Source organism: Aegilops tauschii, chromosome 5 (assembly GCF_002575655.3).
Source record: "Aegilops tauschii subsp. strangulata cultivar AL8/78 chromosome 5, Aet v6.0, whole genome shotgun sequence".
Lineage (NCBI taxonomy): Eukaryota > Viridiplantae > Streptophyta > Magnoliopsida > Poales > Poaceae > Aegilops > Aegilops tauschii.
This window is the reverse complement of record NC_053039.3, coordinates 395,363,725-395,378,801: the sequence shown is the minus strand read 5'-3', so window position 1 is coordinate 395,378,801 and position 15,077 is coordinate 395,363,725. Positions and strand designations below refer to the sequence as shown.

Sequence of the window (15,077 nt, the reverse complement as noted above, 5' to 3'; positions counted from 1 at the left end):
TTGGCCTGCAAAAATAAAAAACTTGTTCTGTTCTTTTTTTTAATTAGAACAAACATAAACTAATTGGGTAGAAAAGGAGCAGAAAAAGATCTGTGGATTAGACTCCCTTTCTTTCCAGGGTTTGTATTAAAAATGCAACACCCTGTTCTGACCATATTGCACTATGTATCATCATTCGATAAACCGAGAAATGCTTCTTCTCTCTGATTCAAGTAGAAATACAAATGGAAAAATTCGAAGGGTATTCAGAAAAACATAAATCTCGTCCACAATACTTTGTCTACCCACTTCTCTTTTAGGAATATATTTATGCATTTGCCCACCATTATGGATTAAATGGTTCTGAACCTGTGGAAATAGTTGTTAGTTGTAATAACAAGAAATTTAGTTCACTACTTGTGAAACGTTTAATTATTCGAATGTATCAGCAGAATTTTTTGGATAACTCGGTTAATCATCCTAACCAAGATCGATTATTGGATTACAAAAATTATTTTTATTCTGAGTTTTATTCTCAGATTCTATCTGAAGGGTTTGCGATCGTTGTGGAAATCCCATTCTCGCTACGGGAATTATTTTGTCCGAAAGAAAAAGAAATACCAAAGTTTCAGAATTTACGCTCTATTCATTCAATATTTCCCTTTTTAGAAGACAAATTTTTGCATTTGGATTATCTATCACATATAGAAATACCCTATCCTATCCATTTGGAAATCCTGGTTCAACTCCTTCAATACCGTATCCAAGATGTTCCATCTTTGCATTTATTGCGATTCTTTCTCAACTATTATTCGAATTGGAATAGTTTTATTACTTCAATGAAATCCATTTTTTATTTTCAAAAAGAAAATAAAAGACTATTTCGATTCCTATATAACTCTTATGTATCAGAATATGAATTTTTTTTGTTGTTTCTTCGTAAACAATCTTCTTGCTTACCATTAGCATCTTCTGGAACTTTTCTGGAACGAATCCACTTTTCTAGGAAGATGGAACATTTTGGGATAATGTACCCTGGTTTTTCTCGGAAAACCCTATGGTTCTTTATGGATCCTCTTATGCATTATGTTCGATATCAAGGAAAGGCAATTCTTGCATCAAAAGGCACTTTTTTTGAAGAAGAAGAAGAAATGGAAATGCTACCTTATCAATTTCTGGCAATATTATTTCTGTTTTTGGACTCAGCCGCGAAGAATCCATATAAACCAATTAGCAAACTCTTGCTTCGATTTTATGGGGTACCTTTCAAGTGTACCAAAAAGTTCTTTGTTAGTAAGGAATCAAATGCTGGAGAATTCATTTCTAATAGATACTCGAATGAAAAAATTCGATACCATAGTCCCCGCTACTCTCCTCATAGGATACTTATCAAAAGCTCAATTTTGTACTGGATCGGGGCATCCTATTAGTAAACCCATTTGGACAGATTTATCAAATTGGGATATTCTTGATCGATTTGGTCGGATATGTAGAAATCTTTTTCATTATCATAGTGGATCTTCGAAAAAACGGACTTTGTATCGACTAAAGTATATACTTCGACTTTCATGCGCTAGAACTTTAGCTCGGAAACATAAAAGCACGGTACGAACTTTTATGCAACGATTGGGTTCGGCATTTTTAGAAGAATTTTTTATGGAAGAAGAGCAAGTTTTTTCTTTGATGTTCACCAAAACAACTCTTTTTTCTTTCTGTGGATCACATACTGAGCGTATTTGGTATTTGGATATTATACGTATCAATGACCTGGTCAACCCTCTTAATTAATCATTAGACGAAATTAAGAAACAGGAAAGGGTTGATAAATGATCAAGAAAAAACTTTTCTATTTTTCATTCTGAAATGTTCTTTTTATTATAATAAAGAGTAGGTGAATCAACTTACTAATTAAAAAAATTAGTAGAACTTCCTCTTTGGAATAGAAATTGGCTATTTCTACATAGGGAAAGTCGTGTGCAATGAAAAATGCAAGCACGATTTGGGGAGGGATTTTTCTCTATTGTAACAAGGAAGAATTATCTACTCCATCCGACTAGTTCCGGGTTCGAGTCCCGGGCAACCCATATAGAAAAGACTCATCAAAGTTTTTAACTTTGACTCACTTCATTTACAAATACAAAATTATTGGTTTGGTTAATTTAGTTATATGGATAGCTAATCTTTGGGCTGACTTGGTTGACATTGGTATATAGTCTATGTTATACTGTTAAATAACAAGCCTTCTATTATCTATATTCTAGTTAATACGTGTGCTTGGGAGTCCTTGCAATTTGAATAAACCAAGATCTTACCATGACTGCAATTTTAGAGAGACGCGAAAGTACAAGCCTGTGGGGTCGCTTCTGCAACTGGATAACTAGCACTGAAAATCGTCTTTACATCGGATGGTTCGGTGTTTTGATGATCCCTACCTTATTGACCGCAACTTCTGTATTTATTATCGCCTTCATCGCTACCCCTCCAGTAGATATTGATGGTATTCGTGAGCCTGTTTCTGGTTCTTTACTTTATGGAAACAATATTATCTCTGGTGCTATTATCCCTACTTCTGCGGCGATCGGATTGCACTTTTACCCAATTTGGGAAGCTGCATCTGTTGATGAGTGGTTATACAATGGTGGTCCTTATGAGCTAATTGTTCTACACTTCTTACTTGGTGTAGCTTGTTATATGGGTCGTGAGTGGGAACTTAGTTTCCGTCTGGGTATGCGTCCTTGGATTGCTGTTGCATATTCAGCTCCTGTTGCAGCTGCTACTGCTGTTTTCTTGATTTACCCTATTGGTCAAGGAAGCTTTTCTGATGGTATGCCTTTAGGAATCTCTGGTACTTTCAACTTTATGATTGTATTCCAGGCAGAGCACAACATCCTTATGCATCCATTCCACATGTTAGGTGTAGCTGGTGTATTCGGCGGTTCCCTATTCAGTGCTATGCATGGTTCCTTGGTAACCTCTAGTTTGATCAGGGAAACTACTGAAAATGAATCTGCTAATGAGGGTTACAAATTTGGTCAAGAGGAAGAAACTTATAATATTGTGGCTGCTCATGGTTATTTTGGCCGATTAATCTTCCAATATGCTAGTTTCAACAACTCTCGTTCTTTACACTTCTTCTTGGCTGCTTGGCCTGTAGTAGGAATCTGGTTCACTGCTTTAGGTATTAGTACTATGGCTTTCAACCTAAATGGTTTCAATTTCAACCAATCTGTAGTTGATAGTCAAGGTCGCGTTATTAATACTTGGGCTGATATCATCAACCGTGCTAACCTTGGTATGGAAGTAATGCACGAACGTAATGCTCACAACTTCCCTCTAGACTTAGCTGCTGTTGAAGTTCCATCTATTAATGGATAAGGTTTTTCTGCTAACATATAAGAATTTTTGAAGAAAGAAAAGACAGAAATACCCAATATCTTGCTAGAACAAGATATTGGGTATTTCTGTCTTTATTTTGAATCTTTTTTTTCTTCTTAATCTTTCTATTCAGAATTCAGTTAACGACGAGATTTAGTATCCTTTCTTGCATTTTCATAACTCGTGAAATGCCGAGTAGGCACGAATTCCCCCAATTTGCGACCTACCATAGGATTTGTTATGTAAATAGGTATATGTTCCTTTCCATTATGAATCGCGATTGTATGGCCAACCATTGTGGGTAGAATGCTAGATGCCCGGGACCACGTTACTATTGTTTCTTTCTCCTCCTTCATATTGACCTTTTCTATCTTTGCCAATAAATGATGAGCTACAAAAGGATTCGGTTTTTTTCGTGTCACAGCTGATTACTCCTTTTTTCCTTTTTAAAGAGTGGCATTCTATGTCCAATATCTCGATCGAAGTACGGAGGTCAGAATAAATAGAATAATGATCAATGGAAAAAAGCAAAAAAATCCTTTAGCTGGATAAGGGGCGGATGTAGCCAAGTGGATCAAGGCAGTGGATTGTGAATCCACCATGCGCGGGTTCAATTCCCGTCGTTCGCCCATCGCATTATTGCAAATTCCAAAAATGCAATTTTCCATATTCCTAGTTACGTATTTACTTACGGCGACGAAAAATAAAACTATCGCTATATTTTTTCCTTTTCCTAGTTCTTCTTCCAAGCGCAGGATAACCCCAAGGGGTTGTGGGTTTTTTTCTACCAATGGGAGCTTTCCCTTCACCGCCCCCATGGGGGTGGTCCACAGGGTTCATAACTACCCCTCTTACTACGGGGCGTTTACCTAGCCAACACTTAGATCCGGCTCTACCCAAACTTTTTTGGTTCACCCCAACATTACCCACTTGTCCGACTGTTGCTAAGCAGTTTTGGGATACTAAACGGACCTCCCCAGATGGTAATCTTAAAGTGGCCGATTTACCCTCTTTTGCAATGAGTTTCGCTACAACACCTGCTGCTCTAGCTAATTGCCCACCCCTTCCACGTGTGATTTCTATGTTATGCATGGCCGTGCCTAAGGGCATATCAGTTGAAGTAGATTCTTCTTTTCTCTCAAAAAACCCCTTCCCAAACTGTACAAGCTTCTTCCAAAGCATACGGCTTTCTAGATGTATATGACGATCTCTAGACAGATGGATCTTATATGAATCATATGATGAAGTACCACATGAGTGGATATATAGGAAAGGAATCCAAATCTGCCGAATCGCTCATGTTATGATCTTCTACATCCTAGGTCTCTGCGTTCCGTCATCTGGCTTATGTTCTTCATGTAGCATTCAGATCGAATGACTCTATGAAATTACGTCGATACTTCCACATATTATGGGTAACGTAGGAGACATCCCTATTTTCCCCCGGGGGTCTTAATTACCACTGCTTAGCTTTCAATTTGCCTCTGACCATCAAATTAAATGTGAATAACCCATCCTCCTCTCTTTGAAACAAGGGGCGCTTCCGGTTCTGTGCGTGCTTCAAACAATTTTGTCTTCTCCATATTACCATATCTTCTATATATATATATATATATATATATATATATATATATATATATATATATATATATATATATATATATATATATATATATATATATATATATATAGGGATTGACTATTCGTTACCCTGGGTGAGGAATAGTTATTCTTCAAACCCCTCTATTTTACCACCAATGCACTGTAATTTGACGTTCCTTAAGTTTTGTCTTATTTCTGACATAAAAAGAGACCGTAAGAAAATATATAGTCGCCGTAAAAAAATTATGTTATGTAAAATTACAAACATAAAAATATAGTGTAAAATATACGTAAACTTCAAATTTTCTTGTCTTATGACCTATATTTTTATTTTTTATACCAAATTTTACGTAGTGAATCAATAGGAATGTAACTATTTGAAAAAGATATCGTGTCGAAACAAACAGCACGCAGTGTTTTTCCGGTTTTGTTTTCGCTCTAATTTTTTAACCGTTTATCGGAACGAGGCTTATAATATACCGTTGAAAAGCTATTGATTAGGCGCAACTTCGCCATGTTGAACACTTTCCGAGATTCCTCTCGGTTTAAGAGAAGATTCAAAAATGGTGCGGCGGATGACGAGTGGCAGCGAGCGTATTTTCGTGATTTTTTCTAAACCGCTCATCGGAATAAGGCAAATGATAACCGTTGGAAAGATATCGTCGAGGCGCATCTTTTTCATATCTATTATTTTCTCTAATTCGTTACGGTTTAATAGCAGTTTGGAATTTACTAAATCGCGGAATTCTGTTTTTTTGAAATTTTTGCAATTTTCGGTACTGTTTTTGCTCTAATTTTTGAACCGTTTGTCGAACGAGGCGTGTAATACGTCATTGGAAAGCTATGGACAAGGCGCAACTTTCATATGTAGAAATGGTTTTGAGATTCCTTACAGTTTTAAGTTAATTTCGAAAATCGTGCGGCGGACGACGAGTGGCAGCGGCCGTTTTTCGTGAAAGTTTTACAGACCGGTTGTCGAAATGATTCAAATGATATGCCGTTGGAAAGATATCGACGAGACGCAACTTTTTCATGTAGAACACTCTCTCTAATTCCTTACAGTTTAAGAGCAGTTTTAAATTTACCGAAATGCGGACACTCTGTTTTTCGCGACACCCAAATCGACGTGGGTACTTCATCCGACTGAAAACCGCACTGCATCATACAAACAACCGCACTTCATTGGACAAACAAGTGCACTGCATGATTTATTTTTTGTGGGACGTAATTTTTCCTAAACGAGGTGGAGTGCACTTCATGTCGAGTGTTGGTGAACCACAATACTATGAAAAGTGAACCTCGAGACTACCGTAAACGAGCCGTACTGCATCAGACAGAAAACCGCACTTATTTAGACTAAAAACGCACTTCATTGGACAGACAAATGCACTGCATGATTTCTTTTTTGTGGGACGTAAATTTCCTTTTTTATGGGACGTAAATTTTCGCAAACGAGGTGGAGTGCACTTCATGTCGAGCGTTGGTAAACTGCAATACTATGAAAATTGAACCTCGAGACTACCGTAAACGGGCCGCGACACTACCGAAAGTGAACCGCGTGAGTTTTTTCCAAACTCAATATTTTTTATGTGCGTAGACCGCGCGAGTGGACCGCGGGGACTGAGCGAGTGAACTACATATAATGAAAAGCGAACTTCATTGAGATATATTTACCAAGCGAACCGTGGAGGAGTATTATAGCAAACTGCATGAGACGACAAAGTGAGCTTCAAAGTTTTACTTATAAAAAGACGGGCAACCACACTGCAATGGCGACACAGGGAACTTCACACGACGACGAAGTGCACTGCCACACCACTACTCGCGTCGAGCGCATGGACTACAACAAAAATAGTAACCTGCTCAACACACACACACACATACTCCAATACAAAACAATATCCTTTGCACTGGCAGCACCCAGCTGAACGTGCCACATGTAGAGAATTACATCCCTGGACGCCGTCCACTTTTGTATGTTCTCCATCCTAAGAAAACAACAAAAAATGAACCGAAGAGAAATAGTGAGTGGACTGCGTGTGTGAATAACAAATTATAATGAGGTACCATTTTTACAGATAACTAGTGTATTGCATGATGAACTTTGAATTACTAAAAAAGGATGCCGCCGGCCACCCTGTGGCGAACAGCAAGGAGTGGAGGAGAGAGCTGCATCCTGCAGGTGAGCGTCATGGCTCGCATGCCCGGGCGAGCTGCACGCCGCACTCCTTCGCGCTGCAATACCCGCCGTCCCAACAGTGGACTGCACGCACGAGCACGAGATTCACCCAGTACTGCGTTGTCCCATGGGACGTACTTCTCGTCCTCGTGGGTCGAGCTGCACGCGACGCATGCAGCGGCCGTCACTGATAGGCGCGCCTGAACGCAGACAAGGACGAGAACAAGGGGAGGAGCAGGACTCCGGCCGTCCGGCGGTGGCGCTGCCGTTGCCCTCCTTGGGCGCCTCCCAGGCGGCCACGGTTGTGCTTCGGAGTCGTCATTGAGGAGCCCTGGAGCTCGAGCTCGAGAACGGCGAGCCTCACGGGAAGAGAACTGCATGGAGTCGAGGGGCGCACCACAGCCGGATCTAGCACGCACGGGATCCACTTTCCATGGATCCAGTGGCCCCGGCGGCCGAATCCGGCGCGAGACAGGCCACGGAGATCGCTGGAATCCGGCCAGAGGAGAGGGGAGGCTCGTCGGTGATGGAGACGAACTCCACAGCCGCCCAAGTAAAGATGGGGGCTGGTTGCCGCACCCATGGCCGTCGCGGTCGATTCTGGTGGTTTCAAGCCGCGTCGGGGGCCGGTGGCGGCCGAATCCGGCGGTTGAGGCCGCGCCGGGGGGCCATGGTGGCCGGATCCGGTGGTTGAGGCCGCGCCGGGGGCCGGTGGCGGCGGATCTCGCCATTGTTTGGGGTGGCACGGGAGAAAGAGGGGGAGTGTGGCGGCCGGCGTAGAAGGTGGGGCGTGGAGTTGGGGGAAGGTGCAGCACCAGGGGTGGTGGTCGGGAAAGGTAGAGGGGTGGGGGCACGACGGCGGCCGGTGGGAGGGGGTTGTGGGCACGCCGGCCGTGGGAGGTAGTGAGCTAGGTTGGGGCGTGTCGGGCGAAGGTGGAGGGGATAGAGGCTGGGAGTCATGCATGTGTAGGTGGTGGTCGGTGGATTCGTTTGCCTCTGTCTGTGGTGCGATTCGGGAGGTGTTATCAGAATAAGAAGTTTTGGTGTGCAGAATAAGACTCTTAAGGGTGTTATTAGAATAGACCCACCCTATATATATATATATGGTTGCTCGCCGTTGAGGCGACTGCGGAGCGCTCTGCTCGCGTCCCTCCGCGCGCGCTCTGCCAGCGGTTGGGCGTGCGCACGATCACGTCGGGGGCCTCATATGCATGCGGTTGCGCCGCGCGCGTTGCCACAGGATGCAGTTACGTGCGGCACGATGGAGTTACGTGCTGCAAATTGGAACTGCCATCAGGGCCTGCCGATATTCCTGGCCGTCCGGCTTCCCCTTTAGTTCCCGTGGCCATTATAACCTTAGTCTCTTCGACCTTTCGATCGCGCCCCACAACACAACAAGCACACCCACGATGATACATAGAGAGGGGATGTCTAGCGGCGCTCCAATGGAGTTCGGCGAGCATAGAGTGGAGACCCACGCGAGGGAGACGGATCTCTCGGTGGTGTACACCATCAACCCGGCCGTGGTGGACGACTACATCAACAGCGTTGAGCAGTTGCTTGCTCGAGACACGTACAAGGTGGTCGGCGTCGGCCTCCAGTACACCGCCGTTCGTCCCGTGTGACACCCAAAAATTTTATTTGGTTTTATCAAATTCTTTATTTGATTTAAGGGAGGTCATTTAAAATTTTTTTTCTAAAGGACTCTCCTTCTCAAAAAATTTCTTTTATGACAAGTATTTTCCTTGAGTTCATCCAAAACTTGACCTTTGGTCTTGGAGGTTTTTCATCTTGTGTTTGACTCAACACAAATGGTTTTTTCATTGGGAAAGTTTTTGAAAATCTTTCCTTTTTAAAATAGCCCTATGGCATATGGAGTGATCCTTTCCCTTTCAACTTTTCCTCTTGCCATGACCTAAGTGGAAATCCCCCTCCCAAAGGCCATCTCCCTTCTTTGTGTCAAGATAAACTTCAAATCCTGCAAGTTTAACTTCCCCATGATTTTATCTCCATTTATTTCTAATCAAAAATCTTTTCTGTCCTCTATTTTGACCCTTGGAGATTTACAAAGGAACCACTAGTTCTCCTTTGAGTTTTACCTCCAAACAAATTTCCCTGGCTAGTCCTTAGAACCCTCAACCAAGATCCAGGAAGATCCACTGGTCTCCAGTTCAAAAATTTCAAAATGTGCTTGCTGCAAGTTTGGGCCATATTTGAAAATTTTGGTGAAATTCATTTGTTTTCTTCTCCTAAAAATCTGAGAAAATTCAGGTAGCCTCTGGATGCATCAAGAGGTCACCTCACCAAGTCCCAGCTCCAGAAAAATTTTCCTCGTGCCCAAACCATATCGTCGAACACCTGGAGGGCACTGTTACTGTCAAGTTCAGAGTTTCAGAAATACAGTTTCGGTGGCCGATGTCGTTTTCTTCAGAACACCATCTCGATCTCGCCAGTAGCCGCGGTGGCGCCTTGCTCCCTGTTGCTCCTTCTTATCCACCGCGCCGCACGGTCGCCTGGACGCTTGCGGGCGTCGGCGTCGAGCTGGCCGAGGTGCATCGCCCCATGCGCGGCGGCAGCAGCACCCGCTGCGGCTGCCAGAGAGGCGCAGCGAGGGACGGCGCCGTCCAGCACCGCCCAAGCCACCAGAGATCAGCGCGTGGCTGTCCCCTCCTCTGTGCACGCTGCGGAGCCGTCGTCGTGAACTGGAAGGCGCGGAGCGCGCTCCCTGCCGCCATTGTGCCCGTACGGCCGTTCCGTCGAGGACCGGAGCATTACTCCAATCCGACCGAGGTTTTAGCGGAGGAACGGTGCCAGTGGACTACCACGATGATGCCCAACCGCCTAAACCTCCTGCCCAACCTCTGCCTCGTCGTAATTGCTCGCCGGCGTTATCCCGTTCACGGCCACCTCCTCGGATCGCCTATAAAAGGAGGTCCCGAGCTCGAACTCGAACACGCACCATCCCTACACCCCACAAGTACTACGCCAAGCCACTGGGAGGGCCTTGAGGAGGTCTTCTTCCCCAACTCTGGCCGCCTCGACCCGCTTCGGGATCCGGCAAGATTCGCTCCCGTGCGTGCGCCCCCACCTCTCAACTCATGCCAGTAGCCTCCTAGTGCATCCACCTCTCTGACCCGCGCCCTAATTTGGAGTTTGCAGCACCCACCGGAGAGTTCCACCCTCGCCCGAACCACCGTCCGCCGGAGATAAGGTCGCCGTCGACGTGGTGCTCACCGACGGCCAAGTCCACCACCCACCGACGCGGAAGAACACCCTGAACCCGTAGGTACCCTCCGATCACCCTAGCTCGCCGTGGATCGACGCCGGCGACCACCGCAGCCTTCGGGCGCCGGCGAGCTCTATTGGAGTTTGAACCTGACGGGTGGGACCCCCCCCGTCAGCCTCTCTTTCTTTTCCCTTCGAACCGTTTTCTGAAGGCGCCTTCGGGCAAAGTGCGTTTTCCCTTCTGGGCTGGCGTATTTCATACCGAAGCATTTTCTGCTTTTTCAAACAAGCCCCTGGATCTTTTCTGTTTCATCACAGATTAGTCCTTGGACTAAAACCCTTATATCTTTTAAACAAAAGATGCTTTTTGGTTGATTCTTTTTTTGTCAGTCTTATATTTTTGTCTAGTTTTTTATGGTATTTATTTGGAAAATTTTTGAAATAATTTTTATGCACGCAACGGTATTCACGTTAGTATACGGTTTCTTTATATCGTAGATTCCGGAGGAGGTGACGGAGCCGCGAACTTCGCCGAGCTAGACTCCGACTTCTCCGAACCAGGCAAGCATGTTTGAACCTTTGATATGATGAGTGTTTTGCATGTTTGCTTGAGTAGTTTGTGCATGGCATATGGGCATCGATGGTGTCACGTTGCATGCAAGGCAACTACTCGTGTGCTTCAAAGTTTGATGTGATCTTTTGATGGGAGATGACCTGATCATGTGGTGACATGAGAGGTAGTAAGATGGTATTGTTGTAGCATGCCAGTCTTATGTCAACCGTTAAACTCCGACGTTAACGTGGACTAAGCCACGTTACCGTTCGTTCCCTTTTTGTGCTGCCACATGTTTTCTGCAAAGAATACGGTTTAGTAAGTTGCAAACCTCTTTCCTTGTACACACCAAATAGAGGGGCCGGGATGAGGGTTCCATGGCCCTGGATTAAAGCCAGTCATCCAGTCAGGGGGCATGGGTGTTTCTGGTTGGGACCGAGAGGGGGGCACCCCTTAGAGCACGCGATATAAATTTGATCCCATGCTACGCGAGGTTGTAGCCTCCCCGTCTCAAGGTTTTTCTTGAACGTTTCCTAGGGTGATTCCTGGCATCGGAATGTGGAATGGGTGTGTACTGGTTAGATGTGTTTCTCCTAAAATACCGTAAACGGAACTAGTCCCTTGTGACTACTGAAATCCGTTGGCTGTGGTTAAGAGTACAAACTCTGCAGAGTCAAAACCTTCCGAGTCATCGTGTCCATGGTCAAGGACCTGGGTCAATGTATCCATAGCAGTATTCATATCAGTCTCAGTATCAGTCCCTGTGTCAGTCTCCGTGGAAATCCCCGGTGAGCAAGCTTGAGTGGTAAACCCGGTTGAATGTTATTCCTGTGGACGGACTAACCATCTCATTATTTCGTACCTGAGTATTTCCTTGAGATGATTTAACTTCATGAGCTACTGGAATATTGAGTTGTGAAATATAAGCCCTTTATGTGATGTCGCTCAGACGTCCGACTGTGGCACTCTTGTTATTTACTTTGATATAAGCCCTTTATGTGATGTCGCTCAGACGTCCGACTGTGGCACTCTTGTTATTTACTTTTGATATAAGCCCTTTATGCGATGTCACTCAGACGTCCGACTGTGGCACTCTCGTTATTTATTTTTGATATAAGCCCTTTACGTGATGTCGCTCAGACGTCCGACTGTGGCACGCACTGTCGTTTATATTCCATTATAAGCCCTTTATGTGGTGTCGCCCTGACGCCCGACTACGGCATTGTTAATTTATTTGTACCCCTTTCGAGGAGTCATTTCAGACACTCGATTGGCCTTCAGCATTACATTGGGATTTCGGGAGGACTACCGCCCGACTTCCTTTTTATTTCCCATGCAGTGCAAGTTTATTATCGGAGTGTGCATTACTAATGTACTCATGTGCTTCATGTTTGCATTTGTTATATCTTATGTCCAAACCGTCTTGCGAGTACTTTCATAGTACTCACCTGGCTTGTTGATTTGGCCAGATGTTGACGAAGGCGATCTCATGGATGAAGAGTTTGATAGCGAGTCCGACGCCTAGAGGAGTCCCAGTCAGTCCCGTGCGATCCTGGATTTGGTCACTTGTATTATATACGCTTCCGCCACCCACAATAAAAGTCCTCGAGCCTCACTCCGACGCTCGATGAGCTGTAAGATTTAGGAGTCCTGTCACCCACTTCACTATGACATATCCACCACCACTTTTATTCGAGTCAGTAGTTATGCCACCATACTCCTGTGTCATATCCGCCTTTATGTATAATATCGGCGTGCTTGTAATAGATTGTTGAGCAGCCTCCGCTCAACCTTGTATTATATTTAGTACTCCTGGATATTTCTGTAATCAAGAATTTGTCTACCGGTAAGAAGGATTCTTCTCTACTGGTCCGTTAAGGGATCGGTTTCTCAATAAATGTTTTATTGGAAAACCGGTCGTGACATCCCGGCATAGATCAGAAGGTTGTCGTCGCCCAGTTGTGCGTGCGCCATCATGTCCTCATCTACCACTATTGCATGGCCATAGAGCCTTGCGACCGTTTCAACAGGTTTGTCAACAGCACCAACTACAAGTTCGCCACGGTGAAAACCAAAGACGATGTAAATGCGCTCAGTGTTACGGGCTTGGCCTGCAAGAACCTTGTCGAAATCCGTGACCACTACAGGGTCTGGGGCAGCATTAAGAAGGACTCCCTGGTCGAATTCGCCTCGGCCATCATCGACCCCTACTACGAAAAGATGAACCAGGATGCCCAGAGAACAAGTCCCCTATCCTGGCACAGGGCCTGGATGGGGCAACTGGATGAACCTCACCTCAGGTTCGCGGCCAAGAGCGTGTACACATGCTACGAGATGCACAGGCGGATCGTTTACATGAGGAAGTGCCTCGTTGCCCGAATCGACAAGCCCGGATCGAGCAACAAGCAGAGCAAGCGTCACAAGAAGTAGATGATGATCAGATGATCATTTATGCTAGTTAATCATGCATGTAATATATAGTTTACTTTATTGGTGTGTGGAAATGTCATGTGTGTAGTAGTAGCCACCTATGTAATTATGCATGTAATAGTTAACTTTGGTGTGTGCAAATGCCATGGTTGTAGTAGCCACCTATGTAAGTGGATGTTTAATTTGGTTATGCAACCATGTCCTTATAAGTGTGTATATAATGTTGTTGTTCTGTATGCAATCCCATCGCACAATACACACGTCTTATTAGCAGCAACCGTCTGTGTTATTATCGGTCTTCGCACACATTTCTGATTACAGACATGTTTGCCGCGTATCACACACATCTTGTTATATTGAACCGTTTCTGTTCTCTTGTCTCAACACAAACAGTTCATCCGAGTGAACCGCATGCCGTATATCGCACACACCTTTGATCTGGCTGACCGTTTCTTTTGTGTTGCCTAATCAAAAATAGTTCATCCGAGTGAACCGTATGCTGTATATCGCACACGCTTTCATCTGGCTGCCCATTTCTTGTGTTCCTCCTCATCGGAAACAGTTAATTGAACTGAACCATATGCCCTGCATTGCACACGCAACTAAAATCTGAACCGTGCTTGATGCATCCTCCATCGCAAATGTTTTGCACCTTTTTTGATGGTTTTTTACACCACCGTTTGCGATTATGGCATCGCAGATAGTTTCGTCGAAGGGTCTCTGATTGTAGTGTCGCGTTAGCAGCAACCTGCAGTAGTGATAATTTTCGGTATTCACTTAATTTTGTTATTAGGTCTAAGATTCACCGATAGCTTGGTAAAAAATATAACCGGTGTGGAGATGACTAGGAGTCGCTCTTTTCTTTACAGCTCAAGCAAATAATGAGAACGGATTAAGTATCACCTAGGTTTGAATCTAACTTCTACAAATTTTCAAGCCCCAGACGGTTCCTCTCTCCAACACACAGAGGCAAAAGGGGGTGGAAAAGTCTTCCTCGTCCGCTGCCGGCAAGGCCATGGGCTCTCCTTCTCTCCCCTCATCGCTCCGGCGGCAGCGGGAGAGAGGGGGAGCCCCGGATCCACTCGCCCGGCGTGTAGATAGTGGTAGGATAGGTATGTTGGGCGACGTTGATTGGCTGATGCCGGCGTCGCCGCAACAAATAAAGCTTTCTGGGCCTCCTCCTCGGCGATGTTTGATGTTGTCGAGGGGACACGGATCTGTCTCTCCGTCGCTTGTCCGGGTCGGCGGAGTAAGGTTTTCCTGGTGTCGCCCTCAAGGCGTTGATGGAGGGCGCGCACATGGATTTTTTCCTCCGGTTCCATCCGCGTCGTGTCGGCATCTCCTCCAACGCCGTCGAAGAGCTGGGAGATGATGTATAGGAGTTAGCCGGCATTTCGGCGCTGGATCCATTCGAGAGACGGCTCTTCGGCAGACTGGTTTGTGGAAGAAGGCTGATGGTGCTGTGGTTCGCCAACGGCTTCATTGCTGCTCAGGAATGTCATGCTCCAGATCCAAGAAGTGTGGGGAGGATCCCCAGCTGACGATCCATAGCGGCACGTGTGCCGTCGTCTTCGGAGGCGCCTGTTCTGAGGCCTGCAACACAGTTTGTTTGCCTTGGCTCACACTGCTATGGCACTCTCTCTTGGATCCATGGTGTATGGTTGCTCGCCTTCTTCTCCTCCGGCAGATGCTACGGCGACGGCGGTGGTTGGTTTGGGCGAGCGTGGATTTGGT

General features: G+C 45.2%; 2 protein-coding genes across 2 annotated transcripts; both read left to right on the top strand.

Moving 5' to 3' along the window:
• The first annotated feature begins 919 nt into the window (after positions 1–919).
• On the top strand, positions 920–1,869 carry LOC123494164 (maturase K). The gene has a single exon (XM_073500484.1). The coding sequence runs from the start codon at positions 1,066–1,068 to the stop codon at positions 1,765–1,767; it is 702 nt and encodes a 233-aa protein (XP_073356585.1). The 5' UTR covers positions 920–1,065; the 3' UTR covers positions 1,768–1,869.
• A 423-nt stretch (positions 1,870–2,292) lies between these two features.
• Positions 2,293–3,354, top strand: LOC123494163 (photosystem II protein D1). Its single transcript, XM_045229012.2, has one exon. The coding sequence runs from the start codon at positions 2,293–2,295 to the stop codon at positions 3,352–3,354; it is 1,062 nt and encodes a 353-aa protein (XP_045084947.1).
• The last annotated feature ends 11,723 nt before the right edge of the window (positions 3,355–15,077 follow it).